This window comes from Perca flavescens, chromosome 16 (assembly GCF_004354835.1).
Source record: "Perca flavescens isolate YP-PL-M2 chromosome 16, PFLA_1.0, whole genome shotgun sequence".
In the NCBI taxonomy this organism is placed as follows: domain Eukaryota; kingdom Metazoa; phylum Chordata; class Actinopteri; order Perciformes; family Percidae; genus Perca; species Perca flavescens.
In genome coordinates this window covers 7,825,704-7,851,485 of record NC_041346.1, presented here as the reverse complement: position 1 = coordinate 7,851,485, position 25,782 = coordinate 7,825,704, and the positions used below count along the sequence as shown (strand labels likewise).

The 25,782-nt window shown below is 40.9% G+C and overlaps 1 protein-coding gene across 3 annotated transcripts in view; it reads right to left on the bottom strand.

Annotated features, from left to right (window-relative positions):
• tjp2a (tight junction protein 2a (zona occludens 2)) overlaps positions 1 to 25,782 on the bottom strand; it is a 43,954-nt gene that overhangs the window by 4,387 nt on the left and 13,785 nt on the right. The window contains exons 2-20 of one of the 3 annotated variants that reach the window (XM_028602533.1): positions 24,088 to 24,217; positions 17,060 to 17,113; positions 11,786 to 11,910; positions 10,293 to 10,395; positions 9,370 to 10,105; positions 9,075 to 9,178; positions 8,603 to 8,756; positions 7,368 to 7,479; positions 6,767 to 6,897; positions 6,579 to 6,663; positions 5,689 to 5,839; positions 5,090 to 5,198; positions 4,391 to 4,610; positions 2,024 to 2,211; positions 1,819 to 1,914; positions 1,550 to 1,629; positions 1,256 to 1,466; positions 396 to 496; positions 4 to 228 (exon numbers count right to left, since the gene is read on the bottom strand). In XM_028602533.1, the coding sequence (XP_028458334.1) occupies positions 4 to 228; positions 396 to 496; positions 1,256 to 1,466; positions 1,550 to 1,629; positions 1,819 to 1,914; positions 2,024 to 2,211; positions 4,391 to 4,610; positions 5,090 to 5,198; positions 5,689 to 5,839; positions 6,579 to 6,663; positions 6,767 to 6,897; positions 7,368 to 7,479; positions 8,603 to 8,756; positions 9,075 to 9,178; positions 9,370 to 10,105; positions 10,293 to 10,395; positions 11,786 to 11,910; positions 17,060 to 17,113; positions 24,088 to 24,093 (2,991 nt within the window). In that variant the 5' untranslated portion in view covers positions 24,094 to 24,217. Of the gene's footprint in view, positions 1 to 3; positions 229 to 395; positions 497 to 1,255; positions 1,467 to 1,549; positions 1,630 to 1,818; positions 1,915 to 2,023; positions 2,212 to 4,390; positions 4,611 to 5,089; positions 5,199 to 5,688; positions 5,840 to 6,578; positions 6,664 to 6,766; positions 6,898 to 7,367; positions 7,480 to 8,602; positions 8,757 to 9,074; positions 9,179 to 9,369; positions 10,106 to 10,292; positions 10,396 to 11,785; positions 11,911 to 17,059; positions 17,114 to 18,332; positions 19,000 to 21,500; positions 21,781 to 24,087; positions 24,218 to 25,782 lie in introns of those variants that run through there. The other 2 variants (XM_028602532.1, XM_028602531.1) reach the window with 2 other exon arrangements.

Below are 25,782 nucleotides of genomic sequence, written 5' to 3'. Positions count from 1 at the left end.
CACCTCCTCTGGCAGTACGGGCTCCGATGATCGACTGATGGCCGACACCGGCTGGGGCTCGTCCAGTGTCTCGTCCAGCTCGTTGTCCGTGTAAGCCCCGCCCTCGTCCGCTGTGTCCTCGTAGTCGCTGGCTAGGCGGCTGTCCATGCTCAGGTAGTCTGCGCTCATTGCCGACAGGTAGGACATGCGGTCGTCCTGGAGATCCAGGTCCTCGTCTGAACCGTCCAACTGAGGAGGAGAAGAAGGGACAAAATGCAAACTCAATACCGCATGTATTATAACTCACACAACTCAGTCAAATTACTACTGTCTTATTCTCAGAGTCCCTTAAACTCATGTCAATCTTTGAGAAATGGCTGCAGCACTGTGTCATTCACACAGATGACAAGACTCACCTTGCCCTCACACACCCACACAGCTCTGTCCTGCTGCTCCTGAATTGAATCTTTCACGCTGCCATACCACGCGTCATTGGCCGAGTTCAGGTCGATAGTCGCTGAACGAGCACACAAAAACAACAACGACATCAGTTAGGCCAAGAATCTCCAACGTGTCAGGTAATCTGTGGGATTCTTAATGAGTCACCGCAGTACTACACTTTAAGTTGAAGCTGGTGAAAAAATAAGTCTTTAAATCCTGAAGATAGCTAAATCTATTAGAGCTGCAAAGATTAATCGATTAGTTGTCAACTTTTAAATTAAATTGCCAACTATTTTGATAATCGATTTGAGTAATTTTTTAAGACTAAAGTAAAAATTCTTTTATTCCAGCTTGTTAAATGTGAATATTTTCTAGTTTCTTCTCTCCTCTGTGACCGTAAACTGAATATCTTGAGTTGAGTTGTGGACAAAACAAGACATTTGAGGACGTCATCTTGGGCTTTTGGGAAACACTGATCCACATTATCCACCATATTCACATTTTAGAGACCAAACAACTAATCGATTAATCGAGAAAATAATCAACAGATTAATCGACTATGAAAATAATCGGTGCAGCCCTAAAATCTATACAGAAGAAAAGGAAAGGTGCGATAGGTAAAGTATCCTTCCACCCTTTCTTATCACTGTCTTTTTAAAAGCTAGCCCCGTTTATCTTTTGTAATGAATTGTTGCACTTTAAATTGCCTGATTTGAATTGCTATTTCTACTATTAACCTTGATTTAGTCAGGTACAGCACCTTTTAACTTTTATACATTTATTACATTTGTCACTATTGATGTGAAGTAACAGCCACTTTCGTGGTGAAACCTACCAGTGAACAGGTGCGAGCAGGCCTTCCTCAGCTTGACGGCCTGCTCATACAGTTTGCGTGCGCTGCGGGTAGATCCGGGTACGAGGCGGCTCCTCATGGTCTTGACGCCTTGCTTGCTGTCTGGGTTCAGGAAGAGGACGATGGGATACCACTGGGTGTAGTTCAGAGTGTCCACAGCTTTGGGAGTCACATCAAGCAGAGCGTGACGGTCCTGAGGAAACAGGGAGGTGGTTGAATGTTAGTTGATCTAACAGCATTTTCATTAAACTGTAATCTTTTCCTAGTATACCATACCTGTTCAATGATTTGTCTGATGGTGTTTAGTCTCACCACTCCGGAGGATTTCTCACTTCCGGCATCCTTGGGCTCCGTTTCTGAGATTGAGAGTGAAAAAAAATAAAATATCACAATGCAGAATGACGTTCATGTGCAATAATCTTTCATCCTAAAATACTTTTAATATGACCTATGTAAATTCTATGTTATACAACACAGCACAACAAAGTGAGCTACAGTACAATTTAAAACAATTTCAATGAATAAGTGATAAGGTAAGCACTTACTGGCGACTACAAACTCGCTCGGCATGTCATTGGCCAGTTTTTCATTCACAGCATCGGAAATGGGCCCAAATATCACCACTGGTCTCCTGAAACCAGCTAAACAAAACAAACAGGATACAATTCAGTCACAAGTAAACAGGAAAAACAGCCAAAATATACTTAGTGAGAAACTGCAGAGTGACCAGAAGAACACTTCTTTGGGTACCTTCGCGTAAGACCACTCTCTCGTATGCAGGGAATTTTGTGGTGACTGGAGCTGCGCTCAGGTCCTCTCGGCTCTTGCGTAAGTCTTTCTTCTTCGCCGCCCTTTGACCTCTCAGCCTCCAGAAGTCTCCTCTGTCGTTGCCTGACGCTACCCGAGCGGCATTCTGGACGTTGGACATTTGTTCTGCTCTGTGAGGCAAAATAAAAAAGGAGCTTTAGTCAGCTTCATGTCTATAATCAATTATACATTTGCTTAAACAGTTCTCCACACTACATTGTTTGTTTTGACTCTGCATGAAGCAGAGATAGGTTAAAAAAAAAAAAAGACAATGTTCTTCACATCCATGTAGTTGCTGGTGCAGGACAAAAAAGTGAATGTTCAAAGAAGGTAAAGTCCGCACAACAGCTTAATCCTCCAGACAAAATGTTTTTAGTGCAAATAAGGCACACAACGTTTCGGCCCACAATTTGGCCTTCCTCAGGTGTATTTGATTGCAGTGACTAGAGATGCACCAATTACAACTTTCTAGGCCGATTCCGATTTTCTTTGAGTTAGGCCAGCTGATACCGATTTTAGCCGATTCCGATTTAATTTTTTCTAACCACTTTACAGCACACACAAATATTTATTTTCTATCTTTTCTTTCTAGAACATTTTACATAGAACATTTTTTTAATAGATAATCGATCACTATAAAATAGAACTATATAAATTACTCGTGGTGTGGGAAATTCACACACATCTAAAAGTACAATGTTAGAACAATTTCCTTCTTTTCACATCCAATATCCAACTTAATATAATAAATATAGCCTTGCAGTATAAAGATATTTCTCAAAACACACACGCAGGCCTGTTTGAACGTCAACAGTAACGTTACCTGAAAACAAACGTCACCACTCATTTTACACACAGTTTAGCAACAAACTAAACACTGGGGGAAGATTACTACGTTTTTAATGTTTTGAGCGGTATGCATCCCCACTAACCTGGAAAGCCTTTTAAACAGTAACGTTAATACAGTGTGTCGGAGGAATACAGCCGGGAGGCAGAGGGACTGTCACCACAGCGTTCGCTAACGTTAGCTTCTTGTCTCATCTGGGGTCTGATAAACAGTAAATTCAAAGTCAGTGAGCCCAACGCTATTTTCCAATAAACTGTAGCTGTCATATTTTACGGGACCCGCGTTTTTCATGTTCCACTTATTCAGCCTCAGAGGGGAGAGAGAGAGCAGCTGAGATCAGTAGAGCAGACGGCTCTGCAGAGCTGTGTATAATTACGACTTTATAACATTTCATAAACGGCTGATTGAGCGGCGGTGCGCTGATGTTGCGCGATGTTAATCATGCGGCGCCCGATTGCATTTGACCAGCATAAAATCGGCATATGTCAGACTGACTTGCCGGTCGCCGGTCATGGCTGAGCACGTGAAAATTGGCCAATTCCGGTCACCGGCATCTCTAGCAGTGATCCATGACCCTTTATCTGTTTTCATCATATCGCATGACCTCTGATCATGTGATGTGATGAAAACTGATAAAATCCGGAGCATTAAGCTGTTGTGCGGACTTTACCTTCTCTGGATGAAGCAGAGCCTTGTGCTGCTGGATGGTAGAGCTGATCAGAGGATGCAGTTAGCTGCTCCAAAGCCAGTGAATGACTGAATTGAATTTGTGCTAGCATGACCAACACTAACATTACAGAAGCACACATGTCATGGCAAGTTATTTTAACAAATACTTAAAAGGTCCCATGACATGGTGCTCTTTGGATGCTTTTATATAGACCTTAGTGGTCCCCTAATACTGTATCTGAAGTCTGTTTTATATAGACCTTAGTGGTCCCCTAATACTGTATCTGAAGTCTCTTTTATATAGACCTTAGTGGTCCCCTAATACTGTATCTGAAGTTCAAAATTCAGCCTTGGTGTAGAATTACAGCCACTAGAGCCAGTCCCTCAATGAGCTTTCCTTAGGATGTGCCATTTCTGTGTCTGTAGCTATTGAGGAGGAGAGAAGGGGGGGCAAGGTGGAGGGTGGGGGTGTGGCCTTGACCAACTGCGACTTTGCTCGTTTGAAAGCCATGATGTCTCTCTCTCTCTCTCATGGGTGGGCAAATGGAGGTAACCTTGCTCCTTATGACCTCATAAGGAGAAGATTCCAGATCGGCCCATCTGAGCTTTCATTTTCTCAAAGGCAGAGCAGGATACCCAGGGCTCGGTTTACACCTATCACCATTTCTAGCCACTGGGGGGCCATAGGCAGGCTGGGGGAACGCATATTAATGTTAAAAAACCTCATAAAGTGAAATTGTCATGCCATGGGACCTTTAATACATAACCACCACAACCACTACCCCTGCACACACCTGCTCTTGTTGGGGATGATTCCTTTCTCCCGCAGCTGGTTGTCTTTGTCAGAGCGGATTGCGAGCCAGTTGCCCAGTTTGCCATCATAAAGTGTGTCCGTCACTTTGAAGATCTCTCCTCTGGTGAAAGGGAGGCTCTGAGGGGACTCCTTCTCATACTCAAAGTGGGTCCTGATGAAGAAAGAGTCACCTCTGCCAGATGCTAAAATGTCCTTGTACACTGAAACAGAAAACCAATGACACAAAACTAAAGTTAAAACAAGAAAGTAAGTAAAGTTAATTTGTATAGCACCTTTCACAGATAAAAATCACAAAGTACTTCACAATAAAATGTAATACAATACAACAAATTAAAATACAAGAAAATGTAAATACAAATAAAATACATAAACAACCATAAAAAAACCATGACTAACTAAAAGCCTGCTTGAATAGCAGAGTCTTCAATTGCTTTTTAAAAGATTTGACATAATTCACACAACGTAGAAAGGGAGGCAAGGCATTCCACAGCCTAGGAGCCACTGCTTGGAATGATCGATCCCCTCTAGTTTTACAATGAGTGCGGGGAATCACTAATAGCCTCTGACCTAATGACCTCAGACTACAGGTGGGAAATAAATGACTTAACCCTGTAAAGTGGATTTGAAGGCTCAATTGGGGTTCCGCTACAATTCTCTATCTACATGTACAGTATAGTACCTTCAGGTTTGCTTTGAGCAAGAATGGTTATATCTTCTCCTTTGGGAATCTCCAGGAGATACAGGACAGCATCCTCACGCACCATGCCTCTGAAGTCCATGTTGTTCACCTGAAACAGACACAACATTTAAGAGATACCATAAGAGAGAGTGGTATACTATAGAAAAGACTTAAATACATCATAACCAGCAGATCAAATAGGAAACTTTTTTACACATAAGAATAAGACACCTGAACACCAGCACAAGAGTTAAAAATAAATAAATAAATAAAAGAGGGGGGGTAGGGGGAGGGGGCGCTGATTACTTCTCAGTTCTGCCCATCAACGTTTGGGGTGATAGCAGATTCTAGTCCTGCCTTTGGTTTACATTTACAACATGGATTGTGCTTTTAATGATTTTGCTTATACATAATTAAAATGTTGCCTTTCTCTTATTATTCTTTTATCGTTATGCTATGTTTACATTACTGTTCAATAGTTGGTGCCTACACCCTGGTCAGAGTCTAATGGGGATCTGATGAACAAACGGTGTCTTGTACTATTGAGTCAAAATAAGGTTTACTCTGCTGTTTTTGATGTTGAATAAGATAAGTCTCACCTTCATGATCTGATCTCCTGTGCGGAGACCCTCCTGCTCAGCTGCGCTGTCCTCCTGAACACCAGCAATGAAGATGCCAACATCATTTCCCCCTGCCAGTCTCATACCCACACTGTCTCCTTTTTGGAAACGCACCATCACTGTGTTCGGCCTGGGCAATGAAAGCAAGATCTCATTTTACATAAACATAAAGGAAAGACAAGACAAAGGAAATTCTTTCATATACAATTTTCACTATGGGTCTCTGGCTTAAAGGCCGGGTCCATCTGTGTTCTTTTCATGGTTTTTCAAATGAGAACACCCACTCAGCTTTAGCCACACGTTTGGAGTCCGGTAGATTTGAAGAGAGCAAAATTACTGCTTCAGTTCCCCGGCGGAAAGGGCTGTCTGACGGTAAGGTAAAGCGATGAAAATATAGATTTTTTTTAGGTGGTCCTTTTTTAAGTGGCTAAGATAGGTTTTGCTGGTACCCGTCCACAGCAGTACATACGGCTTTCGGACTTTCAGATCCGACCTAACGGGGCGTCCATAGCAGTACATTGCTTATCTTCCTGTCCGCTTCTCCAAAAATGGCGCCGTGCTGACTGCCATTCAAATTACTGTACTGTTCTGAAGCAAAGTCACCATACAGAAAGCTACATCAGGTCACGTGTGGAACATTTTTTAGAAGGGCTTGGGAAAACAGCATTTTGACGTTGAAACATACTTACTTCCACCAAAATATGAATGTTTGGAGTTAAATACATAACTGGAAGGCTACAGAATTGTATACAACTTCAAAACAACAAAAATGAATGGACACGCCCAGATGAACCCAGAGAGAGACGAAGGGATGTGTGGTCAAAAGTCTAGACAGTGTCACCCTGAATAAGTATTTGTGATATACTAACCCATACACTTCCAGGTCCTCTATGCTTGGCTTTAGGGGCAACTTAGGAGGAGCATGAACCCTTGGAACTACAGTGGCTGCTAGTACTGCAGACACAGAAAAAAAATATATTTTTAAATTGACTCAGCATTTACATATACTTCAACCTGGTAAATGATCAAAGCTTTATATAAAGAAAAGGAGAAATACCTGGTGGCGTTTCTGGTCTGGGCTCCTCCCTTTCTGCTGACAAAGGGGGCATGTCTTCTACAGCCCTGTCCGGAATTCTGAATGGTGTTGGCATGGCGCCCATTTTTGCCAGTCTGTTGGGTGGATCCTCTCTGGTAATTACACAAATTCAGAATAAGTCTCTTTAATAGGACATTCTGGTGAGACAGTTCAGCTCAGGATCTTTGTTGCAGGTCATCCCTCAATAACCCCCGAAACCCCCAAACACGAGCCCTCAAAGTCAGTCGATACTATCAGGATAAGACTAAAATGTCTGATAAAAAATAAATATACAGCTAAACGTAATAGCACTTAGTTGATGCAAAAGGAAAAACATAATGATCACCACTGTAAATCTATTTAATTTAATGTGATGGTTTGGCTAAGCGCCATGAAACAAAAAACATAATCCTGCATATCCCGATTTTTCTGCTGTATTAATCACACACAGATAATTAAATGACTCTTAGTGGACTCTTTGTGGCCTTCCTCTGTGAAGAACAAAACTCTAAAATTCAAGCAGTTAAACTTAAGGTAGGGGAAATAATTTCTTCCCGTGGCTCTAGATTTAATGACAGCTTACCTGGGCTTTTCTCTTAGCCTCTCATTGGAGGAGTGGGAGGAGAGGTCGGAGTGGTGGCCCCGCCTGTCATCCTGCGGAGAGTAGGAGCGGTACGACTCAATCTCGGAGATATCTGCAACACACATGAACAAACAAGTTCAAAGAGGTGTCTGTGATGCCTTTGGGCTTCATACTGCCTTCATGTTCAGGTAATATAAAAAGGAGACTAAACATGTCTGGAAAAGTAAAATATATGTATGTAATGTATAATTTCTTCTTAAATTACATAACCTGGCTTTTACACAATTCAAATGGCCCACAGGTCATGGAAGCAGCAAAGGGCACAAACACACACGAAGGTGCCACATAAATAAAGGTCACATCACTACAAAGTGGAGTACGCCCAGTCATATGTACTACCCGCTCCAAGGATCTTGACATTTAGAAACAAAGGATAGATTATTTGTACTTTAGCATGGCTTGATTGACGAAGCATAGAAATCCATTACAAAGCAAAATTAAGTAGATGCACTTAAGGTGATTTAAACCTTGCAGAGCTAAAACTCCTCACACACACACACAATCAGTCCCTATTGTTCTCAGGCATTTACAGAGAGGGATACTGGACAGCAAAAACCAGAGAGCTGCTGCGGTGCCAACCTTACCATAATGAAATTTTGTCATATCCACTAGCAGGATTATGATGGGGGATTAGGTCACCCTGCCTAAGGCGGGGGAGCACTTTCACACAGGCAGAAACACACACACTGAGTCCCAAAACCAGAGAAAGTGGGTCATAAGTCTTCCGGCTACCCCCCCCACCCCACCGGCAAACATTTGGTCAGCAAACAATCCACTCACACCATTTTTCTAGATTGGTCCCTACCAATCACAGCACGCCGTCCGGTCATGTGACATTAAAACCAGGTATAAAAGAGTGAGTAATCATGACGGTGAAAGAATAATGAAGATAGTATGGTGAATCTCTGGTTAGCTCATAGTGCCACTACTGCTTTGTCAAATATTTGTACACATATAAATAATAAAACCTGATGTGTTTGTACACCTTTTATTTTATGAAGGGAAGACAAGTTTAATGGACAAATACAACAACAACAGCTTCAATGTTTCTACAGTTAAATATGAGGTTCATATTCGCAGTGGGTTTATATATACACGATGAAGGCGGCCACTCGTTAGGGTTTGCCTTTACTCTGGATAGGACCTGCTGCTTTTCAGTTTCAAGTGTCTCTCACCATCGATTTCCGAGTCGCTGTCCGCCATTGGGGGGACTCTGATCAGCACCTGCCGTTTGTCTCTCTGCACCACCAGCTGCAGCTTCCCGCGGGACTTCTCGATCAGCTTCCCTGCGTCGCTGAGTGACAGGTTTTCTGTCACCGTACCGTTAATCTGACAGAGAGGAGAACAGGAGCACAGTCAGATGCTAATCACTGCACTAACTACAAAGAAACAATGCAACAGCATTGATATGGAGAGAGAGAGAGAGAGAGAAAAAAAGAGAGAGAAGTTTAAAAACAAGAAAAAAATCTTAGTTTTTTTTTTTTATTTCAAATAAAATACACAGCATCCTAAATCGCTAAACTAACCCCCTGCACCAGAAGTTGGAGTTCAAATATTAACAAAAGAATAATGAGACATCAATCAATAATCATATCTGACACAAAGCTTGTTCACAATCTGCACTTTGAGGAAAAACCTTGACCCTACCTTTAAAATAATGTCCCCTTCCTGCAGGTTCCCATCTCTGCTGGCAAGTCCTGTGCTGGTCATCTCTTTGATGAAGAGCTGACTGCCAAGACGAAGGCCATACTCTGGAAAAGATGGATCAAAAAAATCCTCTTTGTATCAACACATAAACAGGCTTTACAGATACCCAGACATCCTTGAAAAAAAAAAAAAAAAAAAAAAAAATATCACATTAGCTGTTTTAAAACTATATATTTTGTTGTTAAAATGGAGTCAAACAGCCTAACAACAGTGACAAGATTAGTTAGTTTCACACCTTCGTTGGGCCGGTTCTTCAGCAGCAGCACATTCATGGGTTTCTCTAGTGGCTCCAAGTCCCGGGCGGGGCGGGGCAGAGGGATGGGCATGGCGACAGGTGACGGGGAGCGCTCCAGACGGTCTCTGCTCCCACTCCGCTTTGGCGGCTCCTCGTACTTCCTCAGGTCACTGGGGATGCGTTCCCGTCCTCGTTCGAAGCTGTGGTCGCGGCCGCGGCCTCGTGCAGGGCTGTCACGTGTGTAGCGCAGGTCTGGGCTGTTGGTGCGGTCCAACGTTCGCTCGCTGCGGTAGCGCCGGTCGGGACTGTGGTCTCGGTCTAACGCGTGCTCGCTGCGGTACCTTCTGTCCGGGCTGTAGTCGCGCACGGGCATGTGGTCCCCCTTGTAGGGGCGATCCGGGCTGCGTTCTCGGTCCAAAGTGCGACCTCTGCTGCCATCTCTCTTGTACTGCCGGTCCGGGCTCAGGTCTCTCTCTGTGCCTCTACCACGTTCCCGCCGGTCATAGTCCCTGTCGTAGTCACGCTCACGTGTTTGGTAGCCAGAATCCATGTAGCCTCCCCCGCCTCGCTCCCTCTCCAGGCTGTGGTCCCGCCCACCTCCACTCCGGCTGCTGTACATACTGCGGCGGTCCTGCTCGTAATAATCGTCATTGTAGTCGTTGTTGAAGACTCTGTCATCAGGTGACGGGGGACGGTTCAGCAGATTGACTGGAACCTTCCTGGGCCTCTTGACTGTCTGTTGATCAAAAGAAAAGAAAAGAAAAAAGGTCACTACAAACAAATCAATAAATTTCTTTTCTTTTTTTTTGCTGAAAAAAGAGAGCAGAAATACAAGGAGAGAGGCAGCATCAATGAATATGAAGTTTCAAACCCCCAACATGCATCAGGTCAGGTTCAAATAACAAAGCAAAAGCTGTACTTACAATCTTTGCTACTTTGCCACACTTCCTGAGGGTCTGGACAGCGAAGGAGTGGATGGCCCCGTCCATGGGGATGGCGTTCACCTGCACCACTCGGTCATTCTCACTACACAAACAAACACACGTTGGTATGAGCTAAACATGCTAAATTTAAGAACTGGTATTCTCTGGTAGGTACTCTCAGGGTGCTAAATGTGAATGTTTATTGCAAAAATAAAGACATAACTTTTATAAATACATTTAATATTTAGTTTGAACCTAAAGTGACAGGTGGAACACTAATGGCTGTGTCGCTGTTCAGATAGTTTCCAATAAGGAATATAATGCAATGCAAGTAGGGAAATAAATCCTTTAAGCCATAAAAACAATAATCAAAGCGCTATATATATATATATATATATATATATATATATATATATATATATATATAATTATGAACTAATCCCTGTCAGTTGTCGAATTGATTAAATGAGCCATGGGCGATGTGGATGAAGTCCTGTACGACTATCATGAACATATAATTTCATATTGCAGTATACCATAAAATTCTTAAAAGTTTTGGAAGACTATGAATAAATTGACTTTAAGGAATGTCTGTTTTTGGCAAATCCTGTGAATCAAATACAGGACAAATAAACATTGATGCAAAAAGCATTTTTCTTGGCTACCATGGTCTAATACATACAGGGATATTAAAAAGAACATATACCTCAGTATAAATGGTATAGCAAAATTTAGTTAAGTAATTCCACTATTGAATGGGATGTGAATTGTACTAAATTTAATATAGCTCTGATTGTACAGTAGGGTGGGTAGACGAGCTGTGAGCTTGGGGAAGAGAGAGAGAGAGAGAGAGAGAGAGAGAGAGAGAGAGCGGAACGGAGCTGTGAATGAGATAACTATAACAGTATTTTCTAATTGTTTCACAATGGTTATTTCTAAAGCACAAATAAATAACCATCAAACACTCAATAGATGATTATGTGGAGAGAGACGCTTAGTGCTTAGTTTCATTCTTATTTCATCCATTGCAGGTGCAGCAGTAAACAAGGAAGTAAGCCACTCGAATATCGATTTATGACCATTTAATGATGAGGGGGAAACATTTTTGTTTAATAACATTAAAATTAAAGTTAAGCTTCCCGTCTCATTATAAAAAAAAAAAAGATAGAAAAATCAATGCTGTCTCGGCAGCCTGTGACAATTGCTTCACGATGTTCACCCCCATTTTCAACCAATGAAATAATTTGACCGGTCCCGGTTGTTAGAAACTGGCCGTGTGCAATTTACATTGAAAGTGACCCGCATCTAAGCCGTGTCCGGCCCACCTCTTGATCTGGGTCGCGAAGCCAAGCTGGTCAACGTGCCCTAACCCTTCAAACGCAAAGTCAACCCTGGTTTAACCCGGGTAAAGCCCTCAGTGTGAAAAGGTGTATGACTGTTCTGTGTGGAGTTCAAGGATTAAATACTAAATTATGAGCAACAATGGTACGCACAACAACAAGCCATCAGCAGGTCCTCCTTGCAGGACGTCGGACACCACAATGGATGTCTCGCCACTTTCCTCGTTCGGGTTGTCTCGCCCCCCTGACACTGCGATGCCAAAGCCCATCTTCGGATCCTGAGAACAAAAAAAGAAACAATGTAAATCCTGTGGAGTCTTTATTTATTCTGTGTGTGTGTGTGTGTGTGTGTGTGTGTAATAATCCCTCTGGTGTGTTGGCTCACAGTGTATTATCCTGGTTGTACGTGTTTTGTGCATGGCGATTAAAGGACCTGCATTTTGACTCCGATTGTGATAACAGTTGTGCAAACTGAAGTCATGCATGGATGACTGTGCAGCAGTTCAGCACCTACATGCCCATCTTCAGTAGCCTTGTGCGCACACTTTTTTCCGAGGTTTAATATTCATTTACAAACGTCTCCGTTTTTAAAGGCTTCTTTGGAAACGTGGCTTTGAATGATTCTACCTGCCACTGCTGCAGTTTACCCAGATGAGATTAGGTCAGAGATTTGATGACCCGGTCTCTTTATCCTCTCCCTTCCATCTGTACAAAAAAAATACAATTCACCACTTCCCTCTGTCTATAGCAGATGGCCGCGGAGGCAGAGGGATGGAGAAAGTACAAGTAGAGGCAAAAATGAAGGAAGACAGAAGACATGAACAGATTCTTTCACTCTGATATACTCATCTTAAAAAGGATTTAATTCCTGTTATCAAAATATTCGGTGAAGAATGAAATACAGTACTTAACAAGTAGTTTTTATAGAATAGACTGTTGCTGCCAGATGTCTGCAAATGTCAACTTTTTGTGATGTGAGCTTTGTCTTTAGCTTGACAACAAAGCATGTTTGACATAATCTGACTTTTGAAAAGGTTATATGAGCAGGAGAGGACAGTATTCTCTACCAAATAAACAGAAAAAAACAGGCATGTATTTGTTCAAATAAAGTGAAAGAAGAAACCCCACATTGGTGCAAAAAGGGTTTTTAAAAGGTCAGCAAAGATTTATTTATATGATATATATTTATTTTTTTCAATGCTGCTGAATGTCACCTCAATTATTAAGATGCATAAGAATAAACAGCGTGTGTTATTTAAGTTGGATGATAGCTCTATCAGTCACATCCAGATGTGTCCACATATTGCTTTTATTATCCATTATATTTACTTTGACACAGACAGTGTAAACAAACATTTTTTTTAAAATCAAATCCAAAATAGTGCCAGGAATCAAGCTGTGCCTCTCAAATCTCTGCTGCTTTGTTACCATCCTCCATGTTTGTTTTTCCTTGGCATTTAGTAATCTCATACAGTACACATATTTATTAAGCCCAGATCTTGTTGTGTTACCTATTTAAACACAGTTGCACCAGTTCATCTTCTGTCCATTTTGTTTGCAATATGTTCACTTTATGTGATGTTTAATACTGTTTGCCTTGTGTGCGTTATGTCCCCAATGTAAATGCGTATAGCACTGTATTTTGTTGTCCTTTCTAATGTTAGTCTTGTCTGTTGTTGTAAAGTAATAATTAGCATGTGCAATCTTTCCTTTATAATATAAGAAAAGTAATTTGTAGCCAGGTAATCAACTATAGTTGATTACCTGGCTACAAATTACTATGGAAAAATGCAGCAGCACAAGTATCAGTCCTAATGACCACAACACCACAAGAATTAGAGGAGAGCGACTAGGCAAGGTGTGATTTTTCGTTTTCCTCGAGACCGCAGAGGGTGGGGGGGGGGGAGAGGGTTTTGGTTCTTGTTCAAGGGCATTTATTTGTTCTGTATGTTAAAAATATAAAAAATAATAAAACATTGATCATAAAAAAAGAAAAGTAATTTGTGTTTATTCTGTATCCTGCTATATACTTCAGTGTGTGTAGAGCTGTCTTTTTGTCTTTTTAATGTCAACCTGCAGATGAAAATTTGCCATTTGGCTAAATGGGGCACACTTACATCACAATAAAATCGATTCATGTGCATTATCCCTAATAAATAAAGTACGTCTTGTAACGTTGGCCAAAGAGCAGATGAATATTATGTTATATTATGATGATGGTCTTTTTCCTTAGACGCGGTGAGGGATATTCTGGGGGACACAGGCAGCAGCAGAGGAAACTTCTTTAAAAAGTCTGCTCAGTTAACAAAAGGTAGAAGAGGATAAAAAGTAGATGTACAGAGCAGAGTGTGACAGCTGGCTGTGGTGGGGTTGGGCGTCGGGGGTCACATGCCTGCAGCAGAGGACTTTTTTTTTTTTTTTTTGCACTAAATCTGCTTTTTTTTGGCTTCAGTGAACCGCAGCAGGAGAGAATGAGCTCATCATGATGATTACCTAAGCTCAACTAGTTTGGTCTGCTCACACAGTCGTACACGTGTTTAACAATACCGACAGTGTAGAACCTGGTTGACTTGGCTGGTGGCGAGATGTGGCACATCCACATTTAAGAAAGTGTTAACGATTTAACAACGATGCTGTAACTAGTGGTTATTATTATACACTGAACTTGTTAAGCACCAAAAGCTGACATTGAATGTCTGGTCAGATTTGTAATCTTGTTTACCTATTTTTTCAAACAGTTCATGACTTAATTAATCATAATTTTGCCAATTTAGTCTGTACTTTATTTGGGCAAAGCTCTAGTAAAGCTGCTTATGTTCAGATATCATTTAACAGTTGAGAACTACATAGAAATACATGGTTATATTTCTCAAATTATGTTATAGAAAAACACATCACTTTGGTATGGGTCCATATCAAGTGATACACAGTTATAAACACAAGTTACCAGATTCTAAACTTTTAACTTAGGCTAGGATTTCTCACTTAGTCTGAGGTATTCATTTCAACAACATGACATTTAAAAAATAAAGTACTAAAAAGAAACATTTTAAAAGCTCAAAGAAGTTGTGGGTTTACGTGATAATTGACTAAAACCAACTTTGGCAGTTTTTGCCATTGAAACATTACTGCGGCCATGAGTCCAAATTCTCCTTGCAGAACCCCACACCCAAGCTCTATAAAATGTTCTGACCATTGAAGAAAAAAACACAACATTTCACATTCTATCCATAAATTTCAACTTGGGGCTACACAACAAGCTGTAAAAACCGCATCAACATATTATCACCAAATAAAGTTGGTATTGCAAACTTGTTAGCAAAAAGAGCTTTACTTTTTGCCCATTGAGCATCACCATTCAACTCCTGTTTGTCCCATTTGTGTCCACCTGATGAATGCAAGTTCATTTTAGCTGTTTTGATCTCGACCAACTCTTAAGCAGCTAAATGCGCCATATATATATACAGTGGGGGAAATAAGTATTTGACCCCTTGCTGATTTTGCAGGTTTGCCCACTTACAAAGAATGCAAAAATTTACAATTTTAATCATATGTACATTCTAACAGTGAAAGACAGAATCCCAAAGAAAATTCCAGAAAATCACATCATATGAATTTATTAAAATTGATAACCATCTGATGAGGAAAAACAAGTATTTGACCCCCTGGACAAACAGCATGTTAATATTTTGTAGAAAAGCAATTATTGGCCAGCACAGATGTCAAACGGTTTTTATAGGTGGTGACAAGGTTTGTGCACATTTCGGCAGGGATGTTGGCCCACTCCTCCCTGCAGACAGCCTCCAAATCATTCAGGTTCCGAAGTTGTCGCCTGGCAACTCAAATTTTAAGCTCCCTCCAAAGATTTTCAATCGGATTCAAGTCTGGAGACTGGCTAGGCCACTCCAGAACCTTGATGTGCTTCTTCTTCAGCCACTCTTTTGTTGCTTTGGCGGTTTGCTTAGGGTCGTTGTCGTGCTGAAACACTCATCCTCGACCCATCTTCAGCTCTCTCACTGAGGGAAGGAGATGTCGGTCCAGAATTCCACGATACATGGCCCCGTCCATCCTCCCCTCAATACGATGGAGTTGTCCCGTCCCCTTGGCTGAAAAGCACCCCCAAAGCATGATGTTGCCACCACCATGCTTGACGGTGGGGATGGTGTTCTTTGGGTTGTACTCGGTGTTCTTTGCCCTCCAAACACGACGAGTTGAGTTGAGGCCAAAAAAGTTCTATTTTGGTCTCATCTGACCACATCACCTTCTTCCAGGCCTCTTCTGAGTCGTCCAGGTGGTGAACGCGAACTTCATGCGGGCCTGTACATGTTTCTTCTTGAGCAGGGGGGACCTTGCGTGCGCTGCAGGATTTCAATCCATGACGGCGTAGTGTGTTACCAACCGTTTCTTTTGTAACTGTGGTCCCAGCTGCCTTCAGTTGATTCATCAGTTCCCCCTTGTGGTTTTGGGATGATTCCTCACCGTTCGCATGATCAGGGACACCCCACGAAGCAAGATCTTGTGTGGAGGCCCAGACCGAGGAGGTTGGCGGTGGTGTGGTGCTTCTTCCATTTCCTGATAACTGCACCGACAGTTGATCTTTTCTCTCCAAGTTGCTTTCCGATTCTCTTGTAGCCCATCCCAGCCTTGTGCAGATCAACAATCTTGTCCCTGATGTCCGTAAAAGCTCTTTGGTCTTGCCCATGGTGGTGATGTTGGATGCTGGTTGTTTGGGTGTTGACAGGTGTCTTTTATACAGGTAACGAGGTGAGGCAGGTGTATTTGATGTAGATAATTGGTTCGGATTGGGGCTGTGTCTTAAAGAAAGACTAACTGGCTTGTAGGAGCCAGAATACTTGCTGTTTGTCCAGGGGGTCAAATACTTGTTTTTCCTCATCAGATGGTTATCAATTTTAATAAATTCATATGATGTGATTTTCTGGAATTTTCTTTGGGATTCTGTCTTTCACTGTTAGAATGTCCATATGATTACAATTGTAGATTTTTGCATTCTTTGTAAGTGGGCAAATCTGCAAAATCAGCAAGGGGTCAAATACTTATTTCCCCCACTGTATATATATATATATATATATATATATATATGTGTGTATTGTATTGATATGGAAATAGTTGATCTTGTGTTAGTTTTTCACGAGCTCATCTGACAAGGCAAGCACATTATTCATTATATTTTCTTCACAACTGCATAAGTTTACTTTGGGTCTCTTTCAGTTGAAAGGGGAATGTCCGTTACATCTGTAGCATGGGCACTCTATGATCTCTTAATTGTTAGTTGACTGCAATGTGTCAAAATGAGAATTGAAATGCGCTCCCAGTGAAGCACTGGGTTTAACAGCCTGTGTTTATGGATAAAATGTAAATACTTTAAATGAGATGAGGTCTGGTGTATTGTGGGGCAGATGGACTCACCCTCTGCAAGGTCACGGTGTACTGCTCCCACACGGTCTCCTCCATGACCGGGTTCTGTGGAGAGAAAGGAAAGATTACCATGGGTAGTTTCATTTCACCCAACAGATTAATAACGTATTACGTGAAAACGACAAAGCCAGTTCATTAGCCTACGTATGCTGTCGTTACACAACCAGGAGCTCCCAGCGTAACAATGGCAGGCCTCCGCTGAACTGTTTACAACAAGTTTGACAAAGAAACTTCTGGCTCTTGTTCATTAAATATTGATGAGAACACTTGACATCAGTTAGCTTTCTTTAACAAGCATTTAGAAATAATTCAGCATTAAGAAGTACTTCTTCGGGTTGCGTAAATTAGTTATAAGATACACATCTGCTAAACTTCAAGTCGTATAACAACCAAGAAACGGACAACTTACAACAACAATTACTTTACTTTCATTAGTAAAGTTTGGGGCATATCCGAATCACATGGGGGGATAAATGCATTATGTTTCACTCTCACGTTAACATTGCGAGACAGGGCAACTGTGCTGCATTCATGTGGTGACAGAATGATCGGAAAAATGTATTCACGACTGGGGGGAAAAATCCCACTGCATGAGTATTGCGAGATAGGGCATGCCTTGGCGGAGGTCTGTGCTCTCCGAGTGCCCTTCTAGTTATCAATTAAAATAACACTTTTTTGATTAATTGTCAGGACTAATAAGAAATAGTAGAGCCAAACTCGATGTCTTGAAATTGGTTTTGTTGTCTAACCGAGTAAAAAAAAAGTTATTAAATCGTATAAAACAAAAACAACTACATCTTTGCATTTGAGAAGCTGAAACCTGTATTTTTCCCCCGCATTTTTTAAACTCAAAATAATTAATTGTCATCATTAGTTTCCTGTTAAGTGACTGATCAATAATCCAATTAGTTCATCCATCAGTCCTTATGAAGTACAAACTAACTTTTGTCAAAAGTATTCCATCATTTAAAGCCAAATGAAAGTTGATTTCCAAAATCACATCTCAATTTCTCGACAAAAAATGAACCATAATAAATACCAGAATTTATTTTGATCCCAAATGATCATTTTAGAACAGCCGACAACAATTTCTGCAATTCTGGATCCCTCATTTCAGAACAAAACTCGACTGAACTCAACTTAACCCACTACCGAAGCTCTTTCCATTTAAAAACAAACAACCACTAACATTACAGAACCAGTCTGGCCGAGCCACTTGCCCTGGCCGCAGATCTGATCAAATCTGTAGCAGAATCACACTTACGAGTCCCTGAAGGATACGTATAGTCTTGACCGCGTGGGCCCATTTCCTGTGCAGGCTGAGCACGGTCTTCATCGTTGGCGCTCTCCGTCTCTTCCTAGCTGCTTCTCTCCCTGTTCACCGCCAGCGGTGCTCTGGCAGACTGATGTGCGCCACAGCCTCCTCCATGGTCACAGCTGCACAACCACCAGCAGCTCTCCTCCTGCATTTGCCCGCCTGCCTGCCTTTGACGTAACAGGGATTCTGCTGGCCTACATTCAGCCCAAATCCCATCGTCTGCAGACAGTGTAAACGTACAGACACACCAACTTCTGCACAGGCACGCTGTGATTAAATGCCTGAGTATTCGTCCACAAACACAGCAGCAAATCACACCACACATTTTTGGGTTTGAGGTCTGCTCAGATCCTGAGATATATCAGACACTCTTCAGAGTTTTAGAGATGACTCACACATCGGCAAAGACAAACAAACACTAAAAACGTGCGCAGACTGCAAATCTGAGTTGGTGGCAGCACAATGGCTGGGATTTTAGATTGTTGGGAGGGTTTTTGTAACTAAGGTGGAAAGTGAAATCCGTGTGCCGCTGACATCTCAGGCCCAGGCTTAGTGAAGCGGGGGCATGACTGGGGCTGGCAGCTCACCCATCATAACCCACTTTTTTTGATCTTCTGGCCTACGAGGGGAAACCAGATAGGACTGTGTGAATGAAAACAGGACAAAGGCCACACATACACTTCAGAGAAAAGAACACACTGAAGATCTTTGTTTTGGCACTGGCATTTGAAATGTACATCTAGAAATTCAGCTTAAACTTAAAGCTGTAATCTCGAAGACTTTCATTGAAAAAAAATGTCTGTTAAGCCACTATATATCACTGAAGGAGACAACACAATGGTGATTGAGCCCACTGATTAAATTAGTATAAAAGTAGACCATAGAAATTATATACAGGTATACAGTATGTTTGAAAATTGTTGAAATGACAATATTTTAAGGAGGAGATCAGATGACATGTAAAGATAAACATTTTACTTGCATTGCAAGTAAAATCTCTGAAAACATATTTTGTAGAGTATTTTGTTTTTATGCTCAACCGGGGTGAAAAATGTGTTGTATCAATAAAGAGAAGTATTAAGAATGACTGCTTCTTCTTTTTTGTTTATTTGACATCCCTTTACACCAGAAAGGTCAAAACACTGTAGCAGAAGAGAGAACCATAATGTGTGGACAGAGGAAACATTAACTCACGAAAGTCAAATAAAATGACTTGGGTTTTAATCAGACCGTCTTCTTGTGCTATGTGATTTGACTGTGGCGGCTGCTCGCAGGCAGGCCTGCTGGATAAGTCGTAGCCTCCTGAGCGTTGGCCATTACATAACAAGAGACAAACACATTCTCAGGGAGGGAGGATGAAATACTGGGTCATCCTCGCAGGCCGTGACTTGGAAAACTAATTATTTAGAGGAGGAGTGAACACGGTTTAAAAAACAAAATGTGTGGGCAGATTTTAGTCAAAGAAAATGCATTTAAATAAAGTCTCTTTTGGTGACATTAAAATTCAAACATCATGCAAAATCACAGTTATTTGTTCTGCTCGTTGTGCTAGTGGTTCTCACGGGTGATAAACCGATACATTTGGGGGATTTTGAGATTTGTGAGAATGTCTACCTTCCCACACTTTTATGACAAATGAGATAGACATACCAACACACACATATACACATATATATATACACACACACACACACACACACACACACACACACACACACTTTAACTTTGTTGGAAAATAAAAACTAGGTTCAATGTGGAGCACACAGCGGTGCTATCAGCCTTAGCGGCATGTGAATGCCCAGTGAATAGCCAGTGAGATGCATTTTCAGGAATGTTAGAATGGACAGACATTACTTCTGAAACTGTGCTTAAGTAATAATGAAGACAGAGGTCGTTTTAAAATGCAGGTTGAAAAAGGAACCGTAGTAGTGTGGATGTAGCCTTACAACTCAGCGTTTAGTCTACAAAATGTAAATTATGTAAAAAAAAAAAAAAAAAAATATTCAGTTTACAATAATATTAAAGCAGATCACAAAGATGCTGGAACCAGAAAATAAGACATTTATGCTGAGGTTTCAAGTAGAGCTGTAAATGTTCGATACTAGCTTCAATCAGTAGCAATACCAAGGCAGCTGGATACAAACTGGATGAAGAAAAACTTAGGCCTACATGTTTTGTGAAACTGTACAGAAAACCTTTGAATAGTTTTGAAATTGTACTGTACAAGACGCTGAATTCAAAATAAAGTATAAGTTCAAATTAAAAGCCGACTTGGAAAGCGCCATAGTATGTAGGCTACAATAAAGAAAAGATGACTCACTTTCTGTGTTCCCCCTAATATTTTTTGAATCCGTCAAACTCAGTATTCAGAGGGAGAATGTCAGTTTTTAGCTGTGCAACTAAAGATTGTGGATGTAACTGATGTAACATATAAAGCCCATACTTTTGTTTAGCAACTATTTGCTAGAAATCAGTTTGTAACTTTTTATTCTTTACTGCATTGTCTTTTCAACTCGAACTACCCAGGCAGTCTGAAAGTTCACATGTTTCTGTGTGCTGCTGGTGGCTGATAACAGAGAAGTTGAACAAGTCTGCCCCCTACTGGGGACAGAGTCGCGTTACACTTTGAGGCATTATAAAAGAACAACTAGTAACTAGTAACGTTAACAATCATTTACGGACCCTACCACCTTTAACTCTTGCTACTTCAAAAAGATGAGTTAAAAAAGAAAAAAAAAGGAGGAAACAGGTTATTTTGAACACCAAAGGACAGACAAGTAAAGTTAACGTTACCGTTAAGTGCACTGTAAATGGGACAAAGCGATAAATTACGGGAGAAGTCAATATATCAAAAACGATTAGCTATAGGGTCAAAACAAAGTCTAAACTGGATTTATTAACTTTTAAAGTGTGCTTTACTAACTAAACTAACCTTCTAGCTGACCGTTAGCTTAACATCAGAGCAGGTGCAACAGGGATTCATGGAAACTCCCGAAAAACCAATTCTACCTTAAAAACATACATACCAAACACTGTAACAGGAGTATATCAGTGCTATTATCGGTCAACTTTTGTGTTTATGAATACTTTGAATTTCGAAATGGAAGTACTTACGGTGAAATATTGAGTTGCGTATCTGCTCAGAGTGAGCAGCCCCCCTTGTTTTACTCGCATCACGCACTTTGAACTGCCCGGGACTTTAGAGTAAAACAAAACTAGTTAGACGTTTCCGGTCGGATGGAGGCCAAAGTTTAGAAGAAACTAAGAGTTTCCAAGTGTAAAAAGTGTAAAAGTTGCGCCTACTTTACTTTAATTATCGCACTTTATCTTCCAAAAACATCAAGATTAGACAATCAGAGCAAAAAGTAGCTCAGACGACTCCTAGCTTGGTTAAGATCATACCAAATGAGAGTGAGGATGAGGGGTGTTACGTATAAAAGTACCTATTATAGATAACCGGAAACTAAAACAACCTGTGATAACATCAACCTCGTTTGAAATACAAGAAAAGAAAGAAAACTATGAATTTGGTCATCAGTAATAATGAACAAATGAACACAGTATTGGTACATGTGTAGAGTTGGCTTGCACCTGTAATACCGCTGACATGGATCCGTCCTAAATTCCCATTGATTTTAGGGAGCCTGCTGTGAGGTTCCCAGACAGACAGCACAAAACCAGATTTAATATAGCTTACCATAGAACATAATTCAGACAAAGAAGTGCCATTTAAAAACGCATCTGAGCAGATAGAAGGAATTCATTGTGTGAAATATATTTTGGATAGCCCATATTTACAGCAACTGCCTTCCAAAGCCAAAAACAATGTTAGTTTAGTGTGTATAAAATAGTCAAAGCTCTTAAGACTAAATAAAGCAACAAAAAAAGAGATTACACCTATACTTACTCCTAAACAAATTTACCACCAATTATTTTGATAAGGCAAATTACATACAGTTTATTATTTATCGTTTTCTCTTAATTCCCCACCTCTGCAGCAATTGTTTTATAGGTTTTGCTTAACAAGAAGGATGCATTGCAGTTTAGAAAATACACACAGCCATAAGTATGTGGACACCTGAACATTAAAGCCATACGGTATGTTATTGTTGACCACGTCATTCTAAACCCGGTCTTCTGGTTTTGTGTTGGCCTTCCACAAAAGTTTGGACCTGGCTACATGGATTTGTTCTCATTCAGCCACGAGAACATTAGTGAAATCCAACACTGATGTTGGGTAACGGATAAGGCATGACTTACAGTCAGCGTTTCAGTTTACCTGAAAGGTGTTGGATGGGGTTGAGGTCAGGGCTCTGTGCAAGCCAGTCAAGTTCTTCCACGCCAGACTGGGAAAAACATTTCTTTTTGGAGCTGGCTTTGTGCACACAGGCACTGTAATGTTGAAACGGGAAAGAGCCTTCAACCAACTGCTGCAACAAAGTTGGAAGCACACTATTGTCTAAATTATCACTGCATGCTTAAGGATTAAGATTTACTTTCACTGCCACTAAGGTGCCAAAAACATGAAAAAGTAGACGCCCATGTGCAGCCGTCCCACAATAACCTACTGTTGTGTGTGTGTGTGTGTGTGTGTGTGTGTGTGTGTGTGTGTGTGTGTGTGTGTGTGTGTGTGTGTGTGTGTGTGTGTGTGTGTGTGTGTGTGTGTGTGTGTGTGTGTGTGTGTGTGTGTGTGTGTGTGATACCATCAACTATCTATTCAAGCCTGCCCTTAATTGGTATTTAATCAACAAAAGACTGACCCTAAAAAATCCCTAATAACACATAAAATGTGTTCTTTCAATATCTGATATTTAAAAAAAAAGACAGAAGCTTTTCTGCTGGCAATAAAAAGACAACACTTTATCCAAAATATTAAACTTCCGAGCAGCAACACCTTAGGAATTCAGGGCAATCAAGTCAAATCACCACATTTCGGCTACTGAAACATGTGAAATAGGCCTTAAAATAGGCCATCCTAATGCAAAACAGCTTCACTGGCCCGAATCATTTGTGTGACCAAGTCGTTAAAACAATGACGCTTCCAGGATGTGACATGTCTATCTGGTTAATCATCATCGTGGATGCAGGAGGGGGTCACTAAAGCGTGGTTGTATTCAAATAAGGAAAGAGGAAAGAAGTCTGGGAAACACTGACTCATGAAACCTCATATCTCCATTAAATCATCGTTTCAGAAGAGGAGCAGCCTTGCTTGCAGCTTACCAACAATTTTTGGATAAACAAAAATGCATGCATGCATTTTTCATCTTATCCAGTGATGGGATTAGGATAGAGTTTCATAAGATTAAAATTCATGAAATTGTCATCACAAGAGAAACACAATGATCCAAGCGACGTTAAAAGGATCAAAATCACTAAAGCTCGAGGGTTTTATATGCAACGCACAGAACAAAATACAGCGAAAAATGAAATGACGGTCTCAGTCTTCACCGAAAAAGCCATCGAGTTGTAAGTGTGCAAACAGGCATGAATATAGCTGCTTCATACCATCATGTGACTGGAGTCAAAACTCAGACGTCTACAGCACACTAAATGTTTAGGTTTTAATAGACATAGTCAAGATTGGTAAAGCATGTTGGGTTCAAACACTGAAACACACAGCAAGGGGTCAACAGGACCAGACCAGACTTTACGTCACTCTAAAAACACAGCATCAACACTAAACATCACGTAAACAACGTACCATCATAATAGCCGAGTAGCTGCGTGAGGAGAGGCGGCGGAGATACAAGTACTGGGCTTCTCTGGACCAGAGGAACTTGCGGTTGGACTTGAGCAGGTCAGTGCTGGTCTGGTCAGAGCCAGGCTGGTCCCTACGCACACAGAGAGAAAGAATATTTTAAAAAGGATGACTCTTTACTACTAAGTGTATTACGCATTAAAACAAATAGACCAAACATTCACTCTGTAGATCTTTGTCAAGAGAGAGCAGTGTATGTTTTGTGACCTGAGTATTATTACCAATACAAGCATCATTTTTTGTAAAGCAGGCTGTGACCTTACATTTTTTTTTAATTTGCAGATTGAGCCGCATTTACAAGGTATTACCAGGGGACCTCACGTGAATTAGAAATTAACAACCACGTCTGTGTTTCGTGCAGCTCATTTGCACTGGATAAGCAAAGTCTGTATTGTACTCAAATTTACTGATATTCTCCCCCATATTTGATGTCAAGGCTTTTATTTATAATTACCAACGCAGCCATACATGTCATACATTTGCACAGGATTAAGATCACAGACGACCTCTGCAATTATTACAAATTTCTAAAAAAAGGTCCCTAAATTATTAAAAAGGGGCATTTCACTGATTTTACACATAATATTTAGTTTACGCATCATGTTTAGTACTATTTCAAGTCTGAGAAAATAACCCTGATGATGTCAAAGTGATGTCATCGGAGTTATCTCAGCTTGGGCTTTAGCACTACACATTCTTAAGTGAAAGTTGTGTGACAAATTGTTATAGAGATGTGTGCATTTACGGGTCTATGAAAGACACTATCAAGCTGCATTATGGGAAATGTAGGATGCAGTGCTCTTATTTATAGAAAAAGTCAAGCTGTCTCAGGCTATGCTCCATTGACTTTGACCATACTTTTTAAAATCTGTCTCTTGTGAGTCCCCCAACTTTATGGAAGTGCAATACTAAATCACTGGAGTGCCCCTTTAAGTGCATGTTTGGGCAAAGACATTTACACTGGCATACAACATACAGCCTTTGTCCAACATGTCCAATACCAGTGATTTTACCACTCTAGTGCTTTTAGCTAAAGACTAATGTCAACAATGCTAACATGCTTACAATGACAATGCTTACATTACAACGGTTAACGTTTACCATGTCCACCATCTAAGTTGTTAGCATGCTTGTTAGTATGCTAACATCGTGGATGGTGCAATTTAGAATTAGAACATTTGCTAATTAGCAGTAAACAAAGCTGATGCTGATGATGGGAATTACATTACAGGTCATTTAGCTGATGCTTTTTATCCAACGAGACTTACAATTGCTATTAATCGGAGGCCACACACCTCTGGAGCAACTAGGGGTTAAGTGTCTTGCTCAGGGACACAATGGTTGATGTGTCGCAGTTGGAATCGCACCCGGATCTCCCACACCATCACCACCCCCCAATGTCATTAGTTTTGCAGGTATTTGGTCAAAGTATTGGATAAACTTTAGCCTGCAGCTGATGGTGCTAGATGAAAAATTAATTATTATAATATAATATATAATAATAATTATTATTATTAAAGTCACCCTGAAGGGAAGACCAAAAAGACCAGTAGGAAAAGTAGTGCTATGGATAGAGAATAAAATGCCACCTTTCCCAGAACTACTCCACTTGTGTATGACTCTGAGTAAAGCCAGAGG